The sequence below is a fragment of the Prosopis cineraria genome, unplaced genomic scaffold (genome assembly GCF_029017545.1).
Source record: "Prosopis cineraria cultivar Desert tree isolate PC_DT_omini unplaced genomic scaffold, ASM2901754v1 PC221, whole genome shotgun sequence".
NCBI classification, from domain to species: domain Eukaryota; kingdom Viridiplantae; phylum Streptophyta; class Magnoliopsida; order Fabales; family Fabaceae; genus Prosopis; species Prosopis cineraria.
Genome location: NW_026555548.1, coordinates 29088 through 54790, shown reverse-complemented (window position 1 = coordinate 54790; position 25703 = coordinate 29088). Strand labels below are relative to the sequence as shown.

Here is a 25703-nt window from a genome sequence, read left to right as displayed (position 1 = left end):
AATTTTTAAAGAATTGATTCTTGGTAAAAGGAAACCGAACGCAATCCGACTATGGATGGGCGACACATGTCATCAATCTAGGCACGTCGCTTGCCATGTCATCAATCTGGACACGTCACTTGCCATGTCATCATGCCCTGGAAAGACTTTTCGGATCAGACCCGGAACCGGTTTCTACTTGCTTCAGTTGTGCGCTCGTCTACTTGAAGCATGAAAGCGTAGGTTTATGAAGGGCTTAGGCTAGAGGCGGCTTTGCCTTCTCTTCTTTGCCCGCTCAAGGTCCTTTAATTATCGCCATTTCTTCATTCTCATTAGCTTTCAATCTAAATATCACTCATCTCTCTTTTTGCTTCCGGCCCCGTTCACTCCTTGGAGAAATTTCAGGAATTCGATGTGGATCAACTCAGCATTTCTTTGTATCTCTCAGCCATAACTCAAGTCATTCTCCCCGGATTGTTCTGTTAATCGTAGATTCCACTGAGAGATGTGGGCGAACGTAGTCAAGCGAACTTCCCTGAGGAAGTTTAAACTATCCCCTGAATTCTCTTACTCGCCTTCGTTAAGTTACATGAAGTTTTCCGGAGGCTTGAATTTTATCGAGAGGACGAGCCCTTCCGAAACACAAACGCCGGTGAACTCGAGATTCCCAGATATTGGGTTTTATCAAGTTGGTCTATTTACTTCGAAACCTGAAATGAGAATTCCCAATTTTCAGCCTTCTGAAGACCCCTTGGGTTCTTATTTATCTGTAAAGTCGGCTAGAGGTTTTGCTAGTGTTGCCGAGGTTATTGAGTCCGACGAGACTGAAGAAGATTTTTCTGGGTCCGATGACAATCAACAGTTGTGTAGGCAAATGAGAAAACAAGTGAAGGAACAACCCCAGTTGCAGAAGCCAATGCATGAGTTGGCAGGTATGGCGAACTACAGGTATAAAATACTTCGGAGAAGGCAGGTTAAAATGGAGACAGAGGCATGGGAACGTGCCGCCGAAGAATATCAAGAATTATTGACAGACATGTGTGAGCAGAAGCTTGCACCCAATTTGCCATATGTGAAGTCGTTGTTCCTTGGTTGGTTTGAACCTCTGCGGAATGCAATTGCCGCGGAGCAAGAGGCTTGCAAATACACCCACGCGAACAGTCATGCGCCTTATTTTAATGAGTTGCCTGCAGAGATGATGGCAGTCATTACTATGCATAAGTTGATGGGATTGTTGATGACAAATAGTAATGGGATAGGCAGCGCTCGAGTAATCCAAGCCGCTTGTCAGATTGGTGAAGCGGTTGAACAGGAGGTTTGCTAAACTCGAAACGTTTTGGATTATTTACTCTGTCATTTGGTGAAGTTTTATGACCTGTGAATGAAGTTGGTCTTTGTTAATGCTTAGTTACTTGAACTCAAAGGGTACTTTAGATAAAAAAAGTGTTTCTGTCCTGTTTAAAAATTGTAGTTTTTAATCTGGAATCATTTTTCTAGCTTGTTTCCCTTGGTATATTGAGTTAGGAAAAAGTGTATCTCTTTCTCACATAATTGGTTGAGCTTTGAATGCCATTATAATTGCGTGAAAAAAAAAATCTGTTGCTAATTTATATAGTTGATGCTTGGATACCTCGTATTGCCATATTTATTGTGTTCCTCATGTCAGTCAAAGGATAAATAATGCAGTATCCAATTATCACTTAGTGCAGTATTTCCAGGCTTTTTGTTCAAGTTAGGTGTCACTATCTTGAAGTCACGATAGTCAAGTATTCATTCATTGAAGTATTAGTATTATATGTGGATCAGGCCAGAATATACAGATTTTTGAATACAAAAAAGAGCAGGAAGACGAAGAGGGCTGTTGCTGACAACCCTGATGGTGAATCTGATCCTGCAACCTCAGGAGAATGTAACGTGATTGAAGATAGTGACAAAGTGGTTAAAGAGCAGGATAAATTAAGGAAGAAAGTTGCGAGTTTAATGAAAAAACAGAAGATGCGAAAAGCAATGGCAGTAGTAAACAAACATGATGCTTCAAAGCCTTGGGGGCAGGAAGGTCAAGTAAAGGTTTGTGATGTTTCAATCTTTGTACATATGAACATGGGAGCTATCTTCACTTCACATTCCAATGCAGTTCATGTATATTCCAGGTTGGAGGTCACTTAATTAAACTGCTAATAGAAACAGCCTACATACAGTCCCCAGTGGATCAAGTAGGAGATAGTCCACCAGATATACGCCCTGCATTTACACATGCTCTCAGAAATTTCATGAATGATTCACAGTGAGAATCAGCATCTTAGTTAAATAGTTTTTTATTCAATCAATATTGGTGGTATATTTAATCTATTTTCCTTTTGGTTTGTGGTGAATTCTTTTTGATCAAATAGGAAGAGCAGTAGGAGATATGGTGTTATTGAATGTGACCCCTTGGTCCAAAAGGGCCTTGAGAAATCTGTGAGTGACCTTTTATATAATTTTGATTTGAATTCATGGTTACTTTTCTTTTAGTTGGTTAGTAGGCTTCTTTTTGTGGTTGTGCTTATACTATGTCTGCTTTCACATGCATAAATTAATGTGGCTGATGCTAATATCAGACTGTTTTTATACTAACAGGCCAGGCACATGGTCATCCCATACATGCCAATGTTGGTGCCACCTCGTAACTGGACAGGGTACTATATTCAATATGCAGTTAGATTTATGAATATAATTCCTTGACCTCCTGTAACTTTAAATTCTCAAACTCCCTCTATTTAAAAATATCCTGGGACATCTCTTGTCTTTCAAATCTAAAAGATATGTTTGGTTTCACTTTCCACCTCTTTAAACAGTGACTAGTAATGTTTAGCTACATTATATATCAAGCATTTGACCAATGAATCTATTCTTGATCAGCCTCTCATGTTCCGATGACAGCGTGGTAATACATCTTAAAATATAAGCAAGGTCTTCTATATTCAAAATATAGAGGGAATCTATGTTTTTGGAGCTAAATCTGAGGAAGGTCAATTTTTTTTAATTATTTTCCCAGCTATTTCAGATCTCATGAAATTTCTGCTATTAACTTATTTGAATGGACTTGTTTATGGCAAAGAACTTTCTTAGGAGCATGTGAATTGTTAGAGTAAATTTGACACCTCAAACTTTGACAGTCACTATGATTTTACAAGATTTCTTTCTTGATGGGATGCTATTGACCTACTGCTTCAACTTGTGACATCCAGCGAACTGCTGCATTTTAGTTTGCTAATTTTCATTTTCTTGGGAACATTGCAATATGATGGTAGGTATGACCAAGGAGCATACTTGTTTTTGCCATCGTATGTAATGAGAACACATGGAGCAAAGCAGCAACGTGAAGCAGTTAAAAGGACTCCCTTGCAACAACTAGAACCTGTTTTTGAGGTAGCATTTTTTCCCATGTCTTTGTGGATAAGTATTTCAGTTTATGGTCATGACACCCTACTGAAATTAATGCTGGTATATTTTTTTGGTTGTATCTAGGCTCTAAATACCCTTGGCAATACCAAGTGGAGGGTAAACAAAAGGGTTCTTAGTGTCATAGATCATATTTGGGCCAATGGTGGGGGCGTTGCAGATTTGGTGGACCGTCAAGATGTAAGTGACAATTAATTGAGCATATTTTGTAAAAACATGAAAGAAAATGAGGAAAAATTTTAATGAATAGGAATAAGTCATACTGTTATATGTTATCATATGACTCGTGTGGTAGGCAAAAAACCACCTGAAATATATAAAATACTTTTATAGGTAATTTAATTCATTGATTACTTGCCATCCATATACTAATGTCATATCCTTGTATGCGGGTAATGTATCTTAAATTGCCTATGCTTCCTTGGTGCCATTTTCTGTAAGTTATGCTGCTTCAGTGCTGAGTTTTGTAGTTGACCTTTCCTTTTCTCTTTTTCCTCATCAAGGTTCCCATCCCAGTGGAACCGGACACAGAAGATCAATCAGAAATCCAAAAATGGAAGTGGAAAGTCAAAGATATCAAAAAGAAGAATAATGAGATGCATTCACAACGATGTGACATAGAACTTAAACTCGCGGTAAGAAGCATTTTTCTTGTTTTGAATAGATTGATTTATATCAAATGCTTGCCCTAAGTTTGTCTCGAATTACTGAGTGCAGGTTGCACAGAAGATGAAGGATGAAGAAGGCTTCTACTATCCTCACAATCTTGATTTCCGAGGACGTGCCTATCCCATGCACCCATATTTGAACCATCTTGGTTCTGATTTATGCCGAGGCATACTAGAATTTGCTGAGGGCCGCCCTTTAGGAAAGTCAGGCTTGCGTTGGTTGAAAATACATTTAGCAAATTTGTATGCTGGTGGTGTGGACAAGTTGAGTTATGAGGGTAGACTCACATTTGTTGAGAACCATCTGGATGATATATTTGATTCTGCAGACAGGCCTCTTGAAGGAAGGCGTTGGTGGTTAGAAGCAGAAGATCCTTTTCAGTGTTTGGCAGCATGTATCAATCTATCTGAAGCATTGAGAAGCCACTCTCCTGAGACCACCATATCTCATATGCCTGTTCATCAGGTATCTTTTTGTGAGATCAGAAATGGTTTCTGGGAACGCATGCACAGACTGTCTTATTTGCATTCCTATTAATGGAAGAACTCAACTACATTCTTTCGATGGATATTTTTCATTTTGAGTTGTTGCAACAATAACAACCTCCTTACCAAAATTGTTCTCATTTACATATATTACTGTTATGTTGGTAATGATGATATTGAAGGACCTCCGAGCATAGCCCATGCTTTTGTATTTCTTTTCTTGGTTTTGATACATTTTTCATAAAATAGTTTGTTTTGTCATTACCCTAGGATGGTTCGTGCAATGGCTTACAACACTATGCAGCCCTTGGGAGGGACAAGGTAATGTGAACATTAAATTTTCCTGGTTACCTGGAAGCCTTGTTGGCTTGCTTTTTGCGCTTGTTTGGAATTTGGGCTGAGGGGAAAACAGCTTGTTGTGAGGGGGTATTATAAATGGTTGACAAATGCTTATATAAAAGTGGAATGTTAATAAGTCTGTTTTTTCCCATGGAGCTGATCTAAAAGATAATTATTAGCCTCTAATGTGAGCAGAGTTTCTTGGTTGATGATGGTGTTTGGTTTGAAATTGGATTGAGAGTTTTTACATGATAAAGTCCTTTTTGGATTGTTCTTGATGTTCAATAAACAAGTGCTCCTTCTTGAAGCTGGTGCTGAAAGCAAGATATTTGAGTTTCTTGTTTGTCGTTGGTGAAGGTGATTGCTGTTGATCTAGAATTTTTGAAGACTTAAATGATTTTGCTTGCATATTATTGTGAAGCTAGGTGGCTTAATAAATCATGATAGATTTAAATTTTGCGGTTATTTAGGTTCAATGTTTCTGACTTTCCAACATCTAAAGCAGTTCAATTTCACAAAATTTAATTTCGCCTACCCATGCATGTTTTTCTATTATTGGGGATTATATGTTTTCATAATTGATATTGTACATTGCATGCTGGCAAAAAGTGGGACCGTTAAGAATAAATGCATGAAACTCGTCAAAATAGTACTAATCTAAATTTAAACTGCAATGTGTTATTATTACCTTCTTGCACGAGCTGACTCTTGAATGATGATAGATTGTTTCAGAAATACTGGCTTGATGAAGTTGTGTTCTTACTTCCTCTCTGCATGTCCCTTTCTCCTTTTTTCCCCTTTCCTTTTTGATATTGCCTGAGTATCAATACACTGCATTTTTTATTTTTGAAGTTGGGAGCTGCTGCAGTCAATCTCGTATGTGGAGACCGGCCTGCTGATGTTTACTCAGGAATTGCTGCAAGGTAATGAGAACTGTGTGGGCAAGTTCATGAAGAAATTACAATAACTAGGCACCCTTCAGTTACAATTTTTCCTTCAATTTAACGAAGTTCAATATAGATAACACTACTTTGAGGATATAAGGGGGTGAGCAAAACTTGTAAACATTGCTTGAATCATAAAATCAATAATGGGAAGCAACTGGCCCTTTCTGATTGACCTCCATCAAAGCCAAATGCTGGCATATTTAGCAGCTTTACAGCAGTTATTACACAGTTTCCTTTCTCCTTTTCTTACCTACTATTAGTTTATCTATTTCTTAATGCCATTCCACAAAGGAGTCAGTTGCATCTGCTGTCAAATTATTCTATTTGTCCAAACCTATACAACCATACTGAGGCTCAGCTTACTGAAAATTCTTAAAATCAATCCAAAGATGAATTGTGCTGTTCGCATTGATTTTGATGCATTGATATATTAAAGTCATCTGAACTACTGTTTTAATTTATTCAAATTTGTTTGTGGTGCAGAGTACTTGAAATCATGAGAAGGGATTCAGAGAAAGATCCTGAAACTTATCCAAATGCAATACTTGCTAGACGTTTGATCAACCAGGTTTCTTGTGATTATACTTTCTTAAAATAAATCTACTTTTATATGTTTTCTGAGAAATACTTGAAAATAGAATTGTAGGAACTTTTAGAACATTGGTAGATGAGCTTGATGATTTGCTGACATCAGTTTATAAATTGAAAGTGCTTTGTAGGAATTCAAAAGCACTTATGTCCTAGCCTCAATCTTATATCACTAACGGTTTTTTGAATACCTGGCACCATTAGGTGGACCGGAAATTGGTGAAGCAGACAGTGATGACATCAGTTTATGGTGTGACTTATATTGGTGCCCGTGACCAGATCAAGAGGAGGCTAAAAGAGCGTAATGCTATGGAGGATGATGCAGAGATGTTTGGTGCAGCCTGTTATACAGCAAAAGTAAGAGAAGTCAATTTGGTGTAGGGGGGGTGCATGTGTTTACAATCTATCCATTTCTTTTCTTGTTTTGTTGACTATTCACTGCTTTGCAGACCACTCTCGTGGCCTTAGAAGAGATGTTTGAGGCTGCAAGAAGTATCATGAATTGGCTTGGGGAATGTGCTAAGGTATTTTTTATTTTGTGAAGATAGCAGGGGAAAGTTGGCATGTGGCTCAATCATATATATTTTTAAATAATTGATCATGTTTAGGTTTTTTTTTTTTTTTTACCTGAAATGTTTAAGTCTAATTTGCGCTAGTTACATCTATTAAATCCCCTGGTGGCAATCCTGGTCTGATTATTAATTTGTTTGATTTTCTTCACTACAACAACAACAACAACAAGCCTTTATCCCACTAGGTGGGGTCGGCTACATGGATTGCAAGACGCCATTGTGCTCTATCATTATGTTCATGATAGATTCAACAAATTTTTACATTGGCTGTTGATGGCCTAACACAACCCTCTTCCTTTACCCGTGCTTGGGACGGCTATAAACATAGGCGGAGTTGTCTTCATGTTTGATTTTCTTCACTAAATTTAAATAATGTTTTGGTTGTCTTCTGTTTGGAAGGTGGGATTGGTTTAACTTTGAAGCTGCATTCCAGTAACCCTTGATGCTTTTCCTTACGTAGTCATACTAATTTCTGTACCTCAACAAACTAAAGACTGTTTTTGATTTGTGGCTTTTAGGACCCATTGTCATTATTGTTTGAATGTCCATGTTATTGTGCGAGTCTATATGTTTGGATTATGTATGCAGGGTAAGGGTAGAAAATGGACTCTGGAGTGCACCCTGTCATTTAGTGTTGTGGTATTTTGTACTAGTGGGTGTGTAGGGAGAAGGTGTTTTTGAGAGTGACAAACTCAGGCACCATTAGGAAGCGTGCTGTGCATATGTAACTTGGTTCCATGCAGAACTAGATTTGTAATAGGAGAAAATTTCGGTGGCCTTCATAGTAGTTATCTTTTTTCGAATGGGAGCTTTTCCTTTCCTGTATCAGCCAGACGTCATGGTATCGGAATAAAAAGTTCCTACAATGCTTCCTTCCAAATGCAGTGCTGAAGAAAAATAAATTTATTACTTATTCTCCCTTAAGGACATGATCCATCTCGGCCAACATTGTTTTAGTAGCCTCTCATGTCATGTGGTATCTGAGCTGGTTTACATCAACTGTAAGTTTTGGGGTAGGAAGAGAGCTTTTTCTGGAAGTCCCCCATAATCATTGCTTTTCTTATTTTGCTTCAGTTTTGACATAATTGTTGAGAATAAGTTTTGATATTGTATTTATTGTATAAGATTGTATATGATTAGGGCTGACTAGGCAATGAGTAGGCAGATATGATTGTATTTATTCATCATTAATTGCTTGTCTTATACATACGATTATAAATAATATAACCTGGTAGATCAGTATACACTAACCACATTCTCTCTTTTAATTTTCCATTTATCAATAATATTGGATCCTAAGTACACTTGATTCATTTGTTCAATTTGTTGATGTAAATACTTCATAAAATTCAAGATCTATATCTAGCAACAAGTTATAACTAATGCTCTCTTAATCTCAATTATAAGACAGAGTTGGAAGAGATTGTGCATACTAATAAAACATAATAGTGACACTTTACAAATTTACTTTTTTAAAACAAAATTTTGCAACAAAAAAAAATTATAAACCTTCAAAAATACCCCAATGCACCTAATCATTACACTACAATATCATTTCAATTCTCTCTCCACTTGAAAGGTAATATTGGAAAGGTATTATTAATGAAACCTTATTTTTCTCAAATTGTCTTATATTTTGGGACAACAATATACCTGTAACTTTTCTTATAATTTGGGATGAAAAGAGTATATTTTAATATCCCATTTTGCAAATACATTGAATGGAGTTGAGAATTGCTTATAACACACATTGGATTACTATGATTTTGCTTAAAGTTTTTTAAAGGCTACTTCATTATGTTACTGTGTTTTTTCTTGTTGTAAATGTTACAATACTTGTACATGCGTTGACCTTGCAATGATGGTAGAGTTGAATATGATTAGGTGATAGCTTCAGAGAATCAGCCCGTACGGTGGATCAGTCCTCTTGGGCTTCCTGTAGTACAACCTTACAGACAGCTAGGAAGAAATCATGTAATACTTTCAAAAACAAACCTTTTTTTTTTTTTATCTTTCATTCTTTATTTTAAAATTTTAATTCTTGGTCCTTATTAGTGTTATTTCTAGATTTAAAGAAATGAGCTGTGTTTGACAACATTCTGTATCATCAATTCTTTATATTGGCTGTGATGCAGGTTAAGACGACCCTTCAGATATTAACACTACAACGTGAGACTGACAAGGTAACCACTGTATTTTTCTTACTTTGGCTTACCGCGTACAGGCTCACATTTGTACTTTGAAACATAATTTTATTTTGTTCTAAAGCAGAAAATTCAATCATTTATTTATGATCCAGCTGTTGTAAGATGCATGATAATTAGATGATTCATGTTTTCATTAAGAACTAAGTTTCCCTAACCATTTCCTCTGTGCAGACCTTTTACTGGTTTAACTTGTTTAAGTTGTTATTGTTTTGCTTTTATTTGTTAAGATTTAAGGCCTGCCAGTTGCCACCCCTTAAAGGCAATATAAAAAGCACGGCATCTATTCTCTCAGCCACTGCATATGTCTTCTTTTTGGTTTCAATTGGTCACTATATATATTTATTATTTTGAATGCTGTATTATAGTTTTGAGCATTGTTTCAATTCTAGCAAAATAACTCACCTGTACTTTATGTTGCAGATCATGGTAAAGCGGCAGAGAACTGCTTTCCCTCCAAATTTTGTTCATTCTCTTGATGGTTCTCATATGATGATGACTGCGGTTGCTTGCAAGAAAGCAGGATTGAACTTTGCAGGTCCATGCTAATCTCTTTGACACATCCTTACCATCTTGCACGCATGGAAATGTTCCTGTAGCACATCTATGTTATGTTAAAATTGGGGCTTATTATTTTATATAACAATGTTTGATTGCAGGAGTACATGATTCATATTGGACACATGCTTGTGATGTTGATATGATGAACAAAATACTGAGGGAAAAATTTGTTGAACTTTATGAGGCTCCGATTCTAGAAAATGTGAGTATCTTTCTTACATGCATATTGAATTAAATCAATAGACACCCTTTCATGCATGAGCTTGTTATAGTAGTTTTCCTTGTATGATTGGAAATTTGGAATTGTTTGCTATTGTGCAACTTAAGGACATCAAAGGGCCCTTCTATGCATATGGCATAGCTTACAATTGGAAATGCCCAAGAGCTTGATCCCTATCCACCCCTTTCCTTCATACCCTACAATTAGGTGCTGTACTTTTTTTTTTGGGGGGGGGGGGAGGGAGCATACAAATTCTTGAAGCAATTTAGTAAAATCCGTTTTGTTGGAACAGTGCATACTCCAGATGTTGGATTGCCTTGCTAATATATTTTCTTTAATTTGTTGTGTTTTTAAGTCTGATGAGATTGTACATGTGCCTCGTGAGAACTATTGGTTTTCTAAAATAATGTCAAATCCAATAATTTATTTCTTTGTTTTGCTGGCATGCTGGGTTAAAAAAAGGGTGAATGACAGTAAAGTATCAAAAAAATGAATTAATGACAGTTAGGTCCTCGATAAAATTTTCTATAAAATGAATTGCAAATATCAATTCAAACATTTATAAACAGGAATCCAAATTGCAAATTAATTGTTATATTTAGAATTGAAATATTGTATTTGCAGTTGAAACTTCTAAATTTGCAACTATTTGAATCAAAATTTACAACTGATTTTTCAAAAAAAATTTATCAAGGACTTAACTGTTATTAATTTTCTCTGTTGGGACTTAACTGTTATTCTTCTGAAAAACAAATCTTAGCGCTGACTACATATCAAATGAAAGTGGTTGACTGCTTATGGAACTTTCTATGGTCCCTGGAATTGGATGAAGTTTATCTTTTATGTCATTATGTCATCCTATCATGCTACTCTCTACTCCACGAAATATATTAAAAGTACTTGTCTTACTTTTAAGCATGTTGCTCATACTAACTTTTTGGCTTAGAGTCCTGTTTAATCATGATGTTTTTCCCTTTTTTCCCCCTTTACAGTTGTTAGAGGGCTTTCAGAAATCTTTTCCATCGTTGAATCTTCCCCCTTTACCTGCCCGAGGAGACTTCGATCTACGAGAGGTTCTAAATTCAACCTACTTTTTCACTAGATTTTTTGAAAACTCAACTTGCTGTTCTTGTTCTTCCTCCTCCTGGAGTTCAGTCCCAAGGATGATATTTTTATTATATCTTCTATGGGCACGAGAGATTTCAATGGCCGTGAAGACAGGCATGTACATGGAAGAAAAATGCAGATTTCAATGGCCATGAAGACAGGCATGTACATGAAAGAAAATTGCAGAGCGAAATTTGGAGCCCGACGATCTTCTGTAAATACATTGTCATGGCATTGGATGTTTTCAAGAGATGTCCTTTCGATTGGACATATGCTACTTGTTAACTATTTATGAAGGATACGAAGAAAAGGGGTGATTCAACTTGAGATCACCAGAGGGCACTCCAAATGGACTTTCACAAATGGTCTGCGAATTTGCTCGGATTAGATGCAAAACAAGACGATTGATTGACGCCTTGCTATTTATTCCAGAAGGCAAATCTATTCTACACTGCCCTTGCAAACGAGTAGGCCAAAATGAGTTGTCACGATTCTTTTTATTGCCTTTTTACATGTCTTTGATATATTTTTCTTGTATTCTGTTTTGCCTCAGAGGGAAGGGGTGGCTTAGAAGAATGTACCGTTATACCTTAGGAACTGTAAAATAGCTGTGGTTTCATCATTTAAATTAACATGTAGAATAATAATGCCAAAAGAAACATTTTTTTACTTTTTCACTTGAGATGTGCCCCAATAGAAACATTTTTACTTTTTCATTTTGTTGGATTGATCTAGAATATTTGGGAAACTACGAAGCGTGCCATGGGAGCGAATGAACTTTTCATCTGTCCCTTAATTTTTATTTATTCCAATTTCGTATCCTACATTTCCGAAGTTTTCATTTAATAATTTTACGTTAGTTTACTTTCAGTCTTGCTGACATGAGTGTGCAAATATGAACACAGAATTCAAGGTTCTGCATAAACATCATAAAGCCAAAGAAACGATATGCAAATGAAATTAGTTAAATCACAGCACCAAAAAACCACGCAATATAATTATTTATTTAATGGAATTCTTACAATACAAGGAAAAACAAACAAGTTCTTTGTCGTTCGATTCCGCAAATGAGGAAACTCTTGATCTCAAAACTCACTTGTGGTCAGAGGCCATGAAAATGTTTGTTCCAAGAAAATGTTCTCATCTGTCAACGCTGACCGAGCCAATACGAGTGATCATTCATGAGGATCAGCATTTTTAGTAAAGATAGCATTAGCATTGCTGTATATGGCCACCACATTTGAGAACACAGCCAGCACAATCATGACGATAGATAAAACCTTATCTTTCTTTGTTGCAATGCCATTAGGATCCCTGAAAGGTGGCAGAAACAGGGACATCAGTAGGAGAGTTGATGCAGCATTGAAGTTTGAAGCACTTAAAATACGGCAAGATTACTACAATGAAGTCAGGCATATTAAAGATAAGTACACCAAACCAATATTGATAAATGCTGAAGCGTGATGTATAATCTCTACGCCTCGAAAGGGACTAGTCTCTAACCATTCAACTAGGAAGTATCCTTGGTGCTCACCCTAGGAAATACCATAGTTATTTCTAAGGATTCCAATAAGGTTGATCACAATGCTTGTAAGCATAAATTCCCTAACATAAAAATAAATATCTAGGCGACGGCTTCACACATAACATTAACACAACATGGTCACCATTACAAGATAACTGGGAAAAAGAGATTTGAGAAACCGTAAAAATCTTACCTTAGGGCAATAACAGCAGGAAAAATGAACCCTAGGCAAACAGTAGCAGTTGCCCCAGTGAATTGGAAAGCATCCCAAATGCTAGGTATAAAATTTGCCGCCACATATATAAAAGAGATGAGTCCAGTTTGTGATCAGCACAAACCTAACATTATCCAAATCCATTGACCTAGCTGAAGGGAAAAGTAGATCATCTAAATTGAAGCGCAGTGAGAAGAAGATAACTGGGTATACAAGCATGAGGTGAAGAGCATAGCTGATGCGAACAATGTCATTGAACAGGCTGCCGTAAGGGATGCCAAGGTCAGTATCAAAGTTGGCCAGGACATCATCAAGAGTTGATTCACCAAATAAAAGAAACCCAATAAGGCCGTAAATATATAGATGCTAGAACATAGGGCCAGAGATGCACGCACTACTTTTTGTATCAAGGAAGAGTCTGCTAGCTCATTGTCTATTGTATGCACTGCAAGAGACATAACTTTGATGAATCACATCCTTCCAGCACTTAAAATTGCTCGGCGATATTGTTTGTTCAATGAAGAATATAAATAATCTTGCAGGCATGATATTGAGGAAAAAAGAAAAACAGAGAGACAGAGAGAGAGAGAGTTCTGAACGTAATTTGTGTTCGATGGTAATAGTAGAGAGGCAAATAAAGCATTAGTCTAGATTTAAATTGGCTTTTGATAGAAAAAGGCATAATTAAGCAAGAACCACTGGTATAATCAAAATGGTAAATAAAAAAATATAAATACAAAACAAACAGAAATTTATAAATTTGAGTATATTCTGTACTCCCAAGCAATTAACACTGAAATAAAGGTGCTTTACAGTTCATGTCTTTTAAGCTGATTATGCATCTCAAATCTCAACAAGACGTCAAAAAAATTCAGCAAGGAAACCCGTGCTAGTTGCTACTAGGACTTAGATCGACAGCAAAATGTGAACCAAAATAAAAAGCAGTGGGAAAATTGGTTTTATCCTTCCTCTTAACCTCAAGTTCAAAATCTATCATATGTTGTTGAATTTCAACTTGAAAATTTTTACAACCATAAGAGCACTTGAAGATTTGTAAATTCCAAGTTACATTCAGGTGGCATACCATTGTAATGGCAGACAAATGCTGTCACAAGAACAGGGGTTGCTGTAAAGAGCTTCCATGCAGATGTAAAATCAGTAACATTAGGAAGCAACCTGGGTCTGGCAATACTACCATTAAACAATTTTATAAATGTTATCCCTGCAGTTATGACTATAAATACAATTGCCAGGGCCACTGCTAAAGCGGAAGTGTATTTCAAAGAATCTGCAAGCATACAAACAGGTTGCAGGTTATTGACAATAACAAATCAATGACCACATATCATGTTTGACTTAAAAAGACCATGTTGTGGTTGAGTGGTTCGCAATAAGCAGAAAGGAAATTACCTATCCGCTTGAAGAATGCCAAAGGAGCAAATACAAATACGGTTGCCACCAGGAGAATAAAAGTACGCCCAGTCCACCAATATTCGCCAAACCATCCTTCCAATACACCAGAATGATGAGTTCCATTTGAAGATGTTCCAGATAGCACATCACCTTGTAATCAATTAGCAGACCAATCCAAACAAGTTTAGTCCTTAAAACTTATGTAAAGGAATTTCTAATACTAGAGAATCCCAAAGTTCTGTGAAGCCAAAGTACAACCATTTGCAATCATATAAAATAATACTCCAACTTCTATGAAGCCACAGTACAACAATAATCTGAACAAGTATTACTGATAACAAGATTCATGATCTGAGAATATCTAGTTACTACCTGCTATCAATACTCAGAATCACCCATATTCTTTATTCTAGGATTGGGTATCCTCCTTCTATGCAACGGTATGATTTCCAGAAAAGTGGGAACGGAGGAATGCAATTACTTAAAGAACAACTCATCAATAAAAAAAATGCATTACCGATTATGATCATGTAGACGACGAGAATCCCGAAGTTGTTAAGAAGAACGCATATCTGAAAAGCCCATCTTCCAACACTTCCAAAGGCATATCGCATCACCTCTCCATAGGTCCCAGCCTTCCCTACTCTGCTAAACCTTATCAGAATCTCCAAGGAAGTCTCCGTGAGCAACGCAAGAAAGACTATTGCGATAATTCCCAAAGCCAATCCCAGAACTTTCATGGCAGCAGGTATGGCCATAATTCCAGCCCCAATAATGGTGGTAGATAAATTGAACACTGACCCACTAAAAGATGCCCCCTGAGAACCCACATCTTTCTCATTGACTAGCAGAGGAGATTGCTCCTCAACAAATATCTTCTTTCTTCTTGAATCGTTCTGAATGTTCTGATGAACCATCGTCACGAATGCTTCTCCTTTTCCCTCCGCTTCTTCTCTTTCTCCTTTTCCTGGAAGTATGTATGACAGCACTTTCTTCCAGAAAGCTATTCGTCTACAAATTGTATAAAGTTTATCAATGCCAAGCTAGCGCTCCTATCCAAAATCGTGAAGAAGATAGCTGTAGACAAGGCCCTAAAAAATTAAAAAAAAAAAAAAAAAACTGATGTGATACTAATAGCTCAGTCTGGGAACGGAAAGTCGACAGTAGAAATTATTTTCTGTTTCATTTCTGGGTTGTTAGGAACCATCCGTTTTCAACATGGAAATTTCAGACTTGTCGATGACCCAATATTTACGAGAATATTTTGTTAATAGACATCATTTTCGAAATTAACTTAATAATGAAAAACAATGATTAATTCACTTATATTTACCACTAATAATTGAAGCATATAAACCCTAAAGCTACTGCATTGTGATACTGCTATTTGTCTTCTAGCTAGAAGTAAACAAATGTAATTTTCTCATAAGATTTAATTAATTAATTAATTACATAATGAAATTTTGTTTAACATTACGAGCCGTAGTCTCTTGGATTTGTTTATTGATCTGAGTCAGCGATGCGCTGGAAAAATAGAAGAACGTGATTCATAAGGAAAAGAAATATATAAATAAATAAATCAAGATTTTTACCTTAAAACCATCTGAAATGAAAATTTAATTTCTATTTAGAATTTTTTAAAGGAGAAGACTTAGATAATTAATCTTATATACTTAATTAATTTTTAATTAATTAATCAAAACAAATGGATTATAATTAAATAATATTAATAACAAGTGCTTGTTATAAAATAATAATATATAAAGAATTTACATGCCTTAATTTAATTAAAAATAAACATCTTATTATATAATTTTTTATTTTAAAATGATATTTTAATCATTTTTTTATCATGACATTTTATTTGTAATCCTAAATTGTAATCCATATATGATATATCAATGTAAAATAGATAGTAAACTACATTATTTATTAATATTAATAGTACAACTCATTAGAATTTGTAAGAAAAAGAGGAAAATATAGGCTGACGATCTAATTTTTTTAATTCTTGTAATATCAATCTAGCCTGATGTGAAGATTTGACTTAATGAATCATATTAACTATAAATATATCATAATTATTAATCAATATATCAACATAAAATATAAAATTATAACAAATCATATTATTTATCCTATTATTAATATATTTGAAGTATAATCATAAATATAATTATAACAAATCATAAAATATTAAAAATATTATTTATTAATTGATATAATACATGACTCCACAAATAATGTAAAATAATTCTAGTTTGAAAATATAATATGCTACTCTCATATAAAGCTGGAAAACGGGCAAGGTCGAGTTGAACTGGGCAAACGGGTTATGGGTTAACTTGCGGGCTAGCCCACGCGGGTTGACATTTTTGCGTGTTGGGTTGGGCCAACTCGTCAGATAAAATGAGTTGAAAAATTCAACCCAACCCATTTTCTAGTGGGCTAGCAAACTCGTGGGCTGACCCGTAAAAAATTAGGTATTAAAAATTTATAATATATATACATTTATTTATTTTATATTTTAAAGCAAATTAGGTATTAAAAAATTTGTAAATAATAAAATAAATATAGAATTTAACCAAGCAAATTCATTTTACTAGATTTTTACTATCAATTATTTTCTCATCTAGGTGTGCTATCTTTATCATTGAGAAAGAAAATTTAAATATAAATTTATATTATTTTTCTCAATGAATTTATATTTATAATTTTAATTAATAGATCTTATGAGGTTAATAAATAATATATATTCAAAATATTTCTATAGAAACTAATAAATCATCTTCACAAACTATAACAAAAATTTTATTTACAAATTATAAAAAGGATTTACACTATATTTTAAATATAAAGAACATATTTGAGAGTCATAAATTATATATTTAAGAAATATTATCATTATTGTATGTTTATAAAAAGATATAATGTAATAAAAATAAAAAATTATTTTTTAAATATGTTAGCCCGTGGCCAGCCCGTTTAGTCGGCTAATTTGCGGGTTGGGCTAACTCAATTCATTTTAAAAAAATAGATCAATTATTTTAATTCAACCTATCAAATTATGCAAGTTAAATCGGCTAACCCGTGAGCTCAATCCATGTTTTTTGGCTCTTGGGTCGACCCTTATGAGCCAACCCTTATAAGCCCAAGCCATAAAGGCCTAAGACCTTAAGTTTGATTTTTTTTATTTTTTATTTATTTTTTGAGGCTCGATCCTTATTTAAAGAGCTTTGGTCAGGTTTGTAAGTCTTATATTAAAAAATTAAAATTAAATTAAGCATGACAAATTAATTAAAATAGTATTAAATTAAAAAAAATTAAATTCCCATAATCTCTTAAAAATAAAACAACACATTTATAAGTTTAGTAATAAAATTTAAATTTTGATTAAAAAATAGTTCATTTTTTATAAATACGCAAACATAATAATTATAGAAAAATAAAAAATATCAAAAAATTTATACTATACACTAATATTTATTAAATTATATAAATTAATTGTAAAATAAATTAAAATTAATAATAATATAATACTTATAGGATCAGGGCTTTAGGAGAGCAAGTCTTTAGCTTCAAACATGTGTTCCATTAAAATTAATAATAATAATAATAATATAATAGGGCTTAAAGAGTCTTTTGAGTTCAAGCTTGAACTTTTTTTAAAAAAGTTTATCAAGATCAGGCTTTTAAACTTGATTATTTAAAAAAATATTTTAAAGTCTGAATCGTTATTTAAATAAGAGATCGGCTCTTATTTTTAACTCTATTCTTATTTTTTAGTATAAAAAATTGGGTCACATAGATTACAAGTACTATTATAGATTTCAGATCCAACATGATTACAGACATTCATTGTGGGGCAAAAAGACAGTCGTTGAATAGGAATGCTATTGTGCATAGACTCACATTGAATACGATACATTGATTCCAATCTAATCAAGGACTAGAAATCAAGAAGTCAAGAACTAATCATTTACATGAAACTAAAAAATCCCCCGTGCGAGGGGTTAAAGAAAAATTATTTTAAATAAAAATGTTCTTAACGTTCCATTTATCATTGAAGAGAGAGAATATTATAAAATATGCAATATTAAAAAAATTTTATTTTCATCAAAATATTTTATATTTTGAAATTAAATTTTTTTCAAATATATTTTATAAATTGGGATAGAAGGTTTACTTCATGAGCATAATTATAAATTAAAAAAAATATAATTTTAAGTTCCTGCACTTTTTTTTATATTCTATGTCTCCATATTTTTGTTTTCTTAAAACACTGAAAAAAAATACAAGAACTTATAATAAAAATTAAGCATAGTGTAAAATTTAAAGTTATATTTTTTTTATAAATCATATTCCTACGGATACACACAATTATAAGTTTTTGTGTTATAATAATTATAAAAAAACATAATAAAGCGTTAAATAATCTTTTATGGCAGAGAAAACAGTATTGTCACTGTACAAGGAACGGTAATTTTAATGCAATTTACAAAAGGTAGGATTTTACTAGATGACTGTGTTACATAGAACGCACGTAAACAATTTATTATAGATGTAGATCATGATTTCAATCAGTCTACCTTACAAATTTCCAAGAGCCGTTGGATAAAGTTTTAAAATTTTTGTTTAGGCATTTGAGGATTTTTTTTTAAAAAAAATCTAAGTCATCTTAATTTATACCACTTTCAAGACAATTTTGCATTCAATAAATCTTCCTCTGTTCCATAACGAACATAATTTAGGTTGGAAAATTGTTTAGAATGTGACATAAATTGAGGTATTACATTGGAAAATGAAGCTATAATCAAAACTCGAGAGCGGATATTGATCATGCAGTTGAAAAATTAGGGTTTTGCACTTTACAATATACCACTTATAATTCCATGTGATATAAATGATGAAAAAGAATGAGAGCGTCAAAATTAGGTCTTAAAATATTAAATTAATATCACTTAAATTCTCGACAAATTATTTTTAAAAATAAGTTAAAAATATCTGGCCAAAATTTTACAAATTCAAAATTTCAATTGAAAATAAATATTTAAATATCAAATATAATTTTTTAATTATAACAAAAAAAATTTATTTGTAACCATTTAAATTAATAATTATAATTAATTTTGTAAAATTAAGAACCTAACTATTATTATTTAATTCCTTTAGATCTACCTCTTATTCTCTCAAAAAGAATTCCTTTTCAATTGCAATCACATCAGAACTAATACTTTAATGAACTACAGCCTAAAAATAAATAATACAATCATGCGGCTCAGAAGACTTAAATGAGTGGCACTATAATAGATGACCTCCTGAAAAGTCTGTATTGCCACCTTAAAATAAATCTTTTTTACAACGAGCAAATCGAAATGTAAAATATCTATTATATCCCCATTATCATTACTCAACAGTACTTATTTATTTTTATTCTTGTTTTAATATACAGGAATAAAAGACATTTTATATCCACAAAATCACCTTTTCTTTTTCATTCCATTCCCTTCTCTGTTCTATATCCCATTTCATATATTATCCCAACCCATCTATGAAAGAATGAGATATAGCCAGAAAACTAGGTCAGATCAACATTACATTATGTGCGAGCAGCTACCTCAAAACCATGACCTGATTTTGAAGAGATACACTTCACTAGAAATTTTAAAACTTGAGAGAGAGAATGGAGAGGTGAAACCTCACTTTTGTAGCATCCATTTGACAGAAGCTGATCTCACCTCTTATTCACATCCTCTTTTCAAACTTCAGAAGATCTTAGATCCATGAGGATTTTGCATTAACAAGGCAAAGCTCTGCATTAGTACCTCCTTGCAATCTAACTGACTTTCCATCTTTACATTCTTGAATCAAAATGCATATATACTTAGCGAGCAAAACCTGCTTCTGTGGAGGCACTAACACTCATAAACATATATGCTTTATATGTATTTTCATGCTTCCAAGAAAGAGAAAATCTATGAATACTTGTCTACTTCCTCTAACCTAAACTTGGCCTTGCCTTCCATGTTTGGCAAGTCAGAGGAACAACTGTCAAGTCCCATCTGACTACACACTAAAAGAGATGCAATGTTAGACTGGACATCACGTTCATAGTTCAACTTTCATCTCACCTGCTGCTGCATTACCTGTCAGAACATAAGCAAGTTGCTTTAGTTCATGAAAATGTAACTTCCATATGCAGTGTCATTTGGTCCGTGAAAATTTTAATTTTAATTTTTTTTTTAATTAGAAGGGCAGACACTAGCGACCTGAAATTATAAGCACGATCGAACCTGCAATCTCGAGCTTACAAGGGAGTTTGCATGCCACTAGGCTACAAGATCATTAAAAATAAATCTTCCAAGTAGTCAAAAATCAATGTAAAATAGAGGGGGGGAAATGCAGGGTGCCACATCACACTATTTACAAAACATTATACAGTTTGGCTTATCCTGAACTCCGTACAAGTACACAGGGCCCACTCTATTTTTTATCATAAAAAAGGTTAAAGTTGAAATATATGAAAAACAACATTCCTATTTATTTAAGGCTCCAACAGCACATGTTCAAAATCCTTCATTTATTTTACAGTCAAATTAAAATTTCCATATACCAAATATCACATAAAGGCTTAGTTGTTGAGGAAAATATACCATCTTCCTCTTGACTACTCGGTGGAGCAGTTTGTGCATGGCTCATCTGTACAACATTGTGCAGTTCATCCTCCCACATCTCAGGTAGCTTTCGTGAATTGAATCAAAATATGCACATTAAGAATGTAAAGCAGAGTTAGACCAACCAAGTGAAAATAAGAGTTATTTCACAGAAGCTTGCAGAAATTGCTGTGTTTGCATAAGGCCACTGTCACACAATTTTTAAGCTACGTTGATTGATGATACTCTACGTCACTCTCAAGCTGTGAAGTCTATTGCAAGGGATTTCTGTTTATTAATTGTGATTTTAACTAATTTTAAGCGTGCAGCACCAACCAAATATGAGGAGTTTGATTGAGCTAAACAACAACTAAAAAATGAAAAACTAAAAAAGAAGAAGGTGCAAGTGAGGTTAAATTTCAGCAATGGATCAATACCTGATTAGGATCCTTGAATCCTCCAACCAAGGGAGTTAGCTGTGGATGAATGGTTCTTCGAAGTATATCAGATGAGTTCGCTATGCAAGGAAGATTTGACGGTAGAAGGCCTGGTTGAGACAGATGTAAAGGAGGAAAAACCATTGGCATTTCTGGAGAAAACCTCAATGCTGATGAGGGGCCAGGCCGTTGCTGAAGCATCTGACAAAAAATTTTGGATTGCACAAAGGTCAGTCAGGGATGGATCAATGAGTAAAAAGTTTTACCTCATGGCTGCACACATTCTAAAATCTTACATCTTTAGCAACAAGTCCTTCAAGATTAAAATCCAGCCGTGAATTTACGGTTGCAAGTTTCATAGACAAAAACTGCCAAAAGAAAAGAATTTTGGGTCAACTTCAATAGGTTCACAGGTAAGCTAATGGAAACACCACTTGTATATAAAGGATATTGATATATTTAAAACATACTTGTTGGAGTTTATCTTATTTATATTCACAATCTTCCAAAATGAAGCCATCATGAACGATCATTCAATACATTGTTAACAGTCATAAAATGCGGAAGCAGGACCAAAAATACCGGAAAAATCAGCAAGATAATTCAATTGTTACTGAGTGAGCAAAAAGGGAGGATAACATAGCTTTTACACCTACCTCAACCTGTCGTTGAAGTGACTGTACATAGTTAATGATTTCATCTAGCATAACCGCCTTGCCTGTCACCTGGGAACAGCAACAGGCTTACATGTTAAAGAAAGCGACTCTAAAATCCTGTAAGGATATAACTAAGAAGCTTTCAAAGTTACAAGATTTAGCAGTCACCTTGCTGCATCCAGGTACAAGGTCTTGAAGAAATTTCATCCTTTCACTGATCTTTTCCCTCCTTACCTACAGTTAATATCTATCTAATGTAAAATACCTCATCCAAAAGTATGTTCCATTTCTTCACATCGTAGGTAATATTAAACATCTTACTCTCTCAGCAAGGCTATGGCTATTCGTTGCTTGACCCCTGCGAGCCCTGACATGTATGTATTCCTCCTTTGGTGGGTCAGAAGCTTGAGAGCCCTGTTTGGTATCCTTCCCAGAAGTCTTGGCTGTTGAAGTTGGTTGCTGGTCTCCCTTCTGTTGGCCCTCAGGGTTGTCCATCGCAGCCTCGCTTGGCGGCTCAGAACCTCCATTGGCTTTTCCATTATCAGAATCCTACCAAAATTAACCAGCGAATATATAAATATAATCACACAGATAAGGGGAAAATAGTTACATATGTATATAGAATACAGCTCAAAATTATACCTGCCCACTTCTTTTCCTTTTCTTTGCGTTTAGTCCTTTGTTAGAAGGTTCTCCGCTAGTACCCTCCAACATCTGCACATCATTTTGACCACCACTACCACCATCACCACTTGATTCTGCTCTATCAGACTCATCAGTTGACCTGCCAATAGCTTGTTTTGCTTCATCGTGAGAAGTTACTAGGCTTTCACTTCTCTTGTGATTCTTGAGTGGACTTCCTTTAGCAGCCAAATTTTGAACAGATGGAGACACATCTTTTGCAGCTTCACCAACATCCAGATAACTTTCTTGAGATAGTGCTCCATGTGCTGATTTTAACCCATGGCCTGCAAGAGCATCCCGTCCAGAATACAGACCCGTCGAATGAGGAATCCCAAATGAGTTCACCATACTGCCAAAATTTCCTCCATTGAACTGACTGAAGCATGAGAATCTTGCAGCTCGCTCAATAAAGGAAGAATCAGTGGGAGTCTGAGACAAACTCTGTGGGAAGATTGTTGTTGGTCTGTTTGGTAAGAAAGCATCCATTTTCAAAATAGAACTTGTTGGGTTCCAACCCATTTCAAGTGTTCTATCATGAGTAGCTAAGGCGAGGCCATCTTTTCTATTTCCAGTTGTGCATGAGGAGCTAACATTGTTCTGTACATTGATGTCACATGACCCTAAGTTTTGGGAACTGATGGGATGATCCCAGAAGCTCGGAACATATGAATCCACCAAACCCACTGATGTGTTTGCAAGATTAGGAACCACAAATCTCCAATCCGAGGGCATACTAGATGAATAACTCATGTGATCCTCGTTTCCATCTATCTCAAAACTCTCTTTGTCACACATATCCAACTCCCCTGAACAAGTACACCAAAGCAGCCTCTAGGAGAGTCTCTGTTATGATTCCTTGAGAACAACTAAGAAAAACAGAGAAAATCTGACGAAAGAACCTTCAAAAGTGATAAAGAGAGGAGAAGCAACAGAAATGAACTGAGAAATTAAATCTCTTAATCCAAACCAGACTGACCCTGAGCTGAATTCCGGACAAGCCTTTAAACCACAGTTCTTTTGAAAATGATAGAACAAAGCGACTTGTCGAAGTCTGAATCCATCCAAAAGAGGGGTAAAAGTTGATGAGTATACGAGGCCAGTTCACAAGGGAAGAAGCAGGTTGGAGAGAGATCAAGTGCGCACTTAATGAGCTGAAGAATTGGAAAAGCGCCGGAACGAGACCCCAAGTACCAAAAAGATTTACTAAAAGCTCACACGACTTTGGCAGCTACCATTTCCAAAGCTAACCACTGAACTTGAAGTACCGAATTTCATAAAGAAGCCAACCCAAGAGAGAGAGGCAGAAAAAGACCGTTCAAAGGAGGGCTAGAAAAAGTCTAGAGAGTATAGACGCAGTCAATTAAGCAAAATAAACATTGATTACAGCTTAATAAATACCCATTCAAACCCTAGTCAGAGTTGCAGAACCCAACTCTGAAAAAGAGAGGGGGGAGAGAGGAGAGAGAGAGAAACACCCAGCTAAAAGCGGGAAGAGAAAGATACCCATTTATGATTCGGTGCTACTTTTGGTACTCTGGCCTCCATTAACGCCTTTTCACTCAGCAACTTTATTGAATTCATTTTGGGCTTGATCAAACTCTTCCAGTTTCTAGCTAACAAGCCTGTGCTGTGCTTCTGTTCAGTCTCAGACAAGCGAGAGAGAAATTCAAAGGTGGGAATTTTTTTTCCTTCTGGTGAGAAAAGGGAAAAGTGGAAGGAGAAAGTAGAAGAGAGGCTCCCAAATGAAGCAAAGTCTGCATTTGAAAGAGGGAGGGAGAGAGGAGAGAAGAGAAGAAGAACGGCAAAGTCCCTGCATTTATACAGAGTCTACATCAAAATAAGCGCTCTTGATGATTAACCACCGCCACTGCTGCTGTAGAATGAAGTGATGCTATATTATAACCCATTTCCCTCCCAACCTTGCCTCCTCAACTTTCGTAAAATAATATTTAAATATTTAATATTTATATATATTTATATTTACTAGTTACTACTGCCTAATCAAGTCATGATTTCTATTTATTAAAACGTTATAATTTGTAAAATTGTTAACAACATGCCGTTCTTTTCAAATATAAGGTATATCACTGTAGTGCCTGGAATTCTATGATGCGACATACTCTTATCCTATTTACAAAACAGAAAGAACGTTAATTTTGACCTCATTAGGCACTCCGTTTTTTTTTTTTGTTTTTTTTATCGTTATTAAATGTTAAAAATTATTTAAAATAATTATTTTATACTTGTTAAAGGTAGAAATGTAAACTTATTAAATTTTAAGATAAAATTAATGAAGTTTAAAGTTAAATTTGATTTTGATAAATATGTTAAAATTAATTTATAAATAAAATAGAGTATGAGATAATTACCATTAGGTGTAGATGTTGGTGTTGGTGGGAATGGTCATGATATTTAGAGTGTGAATACAAAAAACACTTTTTAGAAAAACTATCTCCCAATTAAATTCAAAAATATTTAAATATGAGTTACTTAGATAGCCATATAAAAAGAATATATGACGTAAGTCATATAGTTTTAAAAGAAATTAATATTTTTTTTTAAAATATTTCTCGAGTATATCAAAATTACATGCATCCTATCTGATAAATAATTGACAATTATTGGTAGTATTAAAGAAAAGTAAAATTAGAAAGGAGAAAAAATTGAAATCTTAAATACCTAACAGTTTTTTGTTGGTTGGTATGTTTAGTTAAAAATGTTTTATATTTAATGGGAGTAAATTCATTTTAATCCATGAGAAAAAATTATCCCTGACCTGTTTATGATAGTCTTCTTTTAGGTCTAAATGTCAAAAAACATCTACCCATTATCTTAAGCATTTATAGAAAAAAATTATCCTCATTGAATTAGCATCATTATTATTTTTTGATCGAAGCATCATTAAATTTTTATTACAAAATTTTACTTTTTCCTCTCATTATATGTTAAAAAAAATATTATTAAACTATATATATAAATGAGATAAAGTTATAAAATTATTAAATTTAT

At 34.4% G+C, this 25703-nt stretch overlaps 2 protein-coding genes and 1 pseudogene across 3 annotated transcripts; 1 reads left to right on the top strand and 2 right to left on the bottom strand.

The window, feature by feature from the left end:
* The first annotated feature begins 203 nt into the window (after nucleotides 1-203).
* LOC129295931 (DNA-directed RNA polymerase 1B, mitochondrial-like) lies at nucleotides 204-11828 on the top strand. Its single transcript, XM_054934528.1, has 19 exons — nucleotides 204-1294; nucleotides 1786-2046; nucleotides 2130-2263; nucleotides 2370-2436; nucleotides 2596-2654; nucleotides 3270-3387; nucleotides 3487-3600; nucleotides 3924-4055; nucleotides 4138-4554; nucleotides 4845-4895; nucleotides 5766-5836; nucleotides 6344-6428; nucleotides 6653-6805; nucleotides 6898-6972; nucleotides 8905-8994; nucleotides 9156-9203; nucleotides 9648-9762; nucleotides 9884-9987; nucleotides 10998-11828. Exons 1-19 carry the CDS (start codon nucleotides 485-487, stop codon nucleotides 11265-11267), a joined length of 3174 nt encoding a protein of 1057 aa, XP_054790503.1. The 5' UTR covers nucleotides 204-484; the 3' UTR covers nucleotides 11268-11828.
* A 244-nt stretch (nucleotides 11829-12072) lies between these two features.
* LOC129295930 (amino acid transporter AVT6A-like) lies at nucleotides 12073-15401 on the bottom strand (annotated as a pseudogene).
* A 4442-nt stretch (nucleotides 15402-19843) lies between these two features.
* On the bottom strand, nucleotides 19844-24550 carry LOC129295928 (transcription factor bHLH49-like). Of its 2 annotated transcripts, none has more exons than XM_054934526.1 (8): nucleotides 22653-24550; nucleotides 22332-22559; nucleotides 22179-22244; nucleotides 22011-22079; nucleotides 21651-21722; nucleotides 21355-21555; nucleotides 20878-21005; nucleotides 19844-20410 (listed from the first exon to the last, which is right to left on the bottom strand). In XM_054934526.1, the coding sequence occupies exons 1-8, from the start codon at nucleotides 23487-23489 to the stop codon at nucleotides 20407-20409; spliced, it is 1605 nt and encodes a 534-aa protein (XP_054790501.1). In that variant the 5' UTR covers nucleotides 23490-24550; the 3' UTR covers nucleotides 19844-20406. The 2 variants fall into 2 exon arrangements, with proteins under 2 accessions (XP_054790501.1, XP_054790502.1); XM_054934527.1 differs by having other exon boundaries at nucleotides 20918-21005.
* Between the last annotated feature and the right edge of the window lie 1153 nt (nucleotides 24551-25703).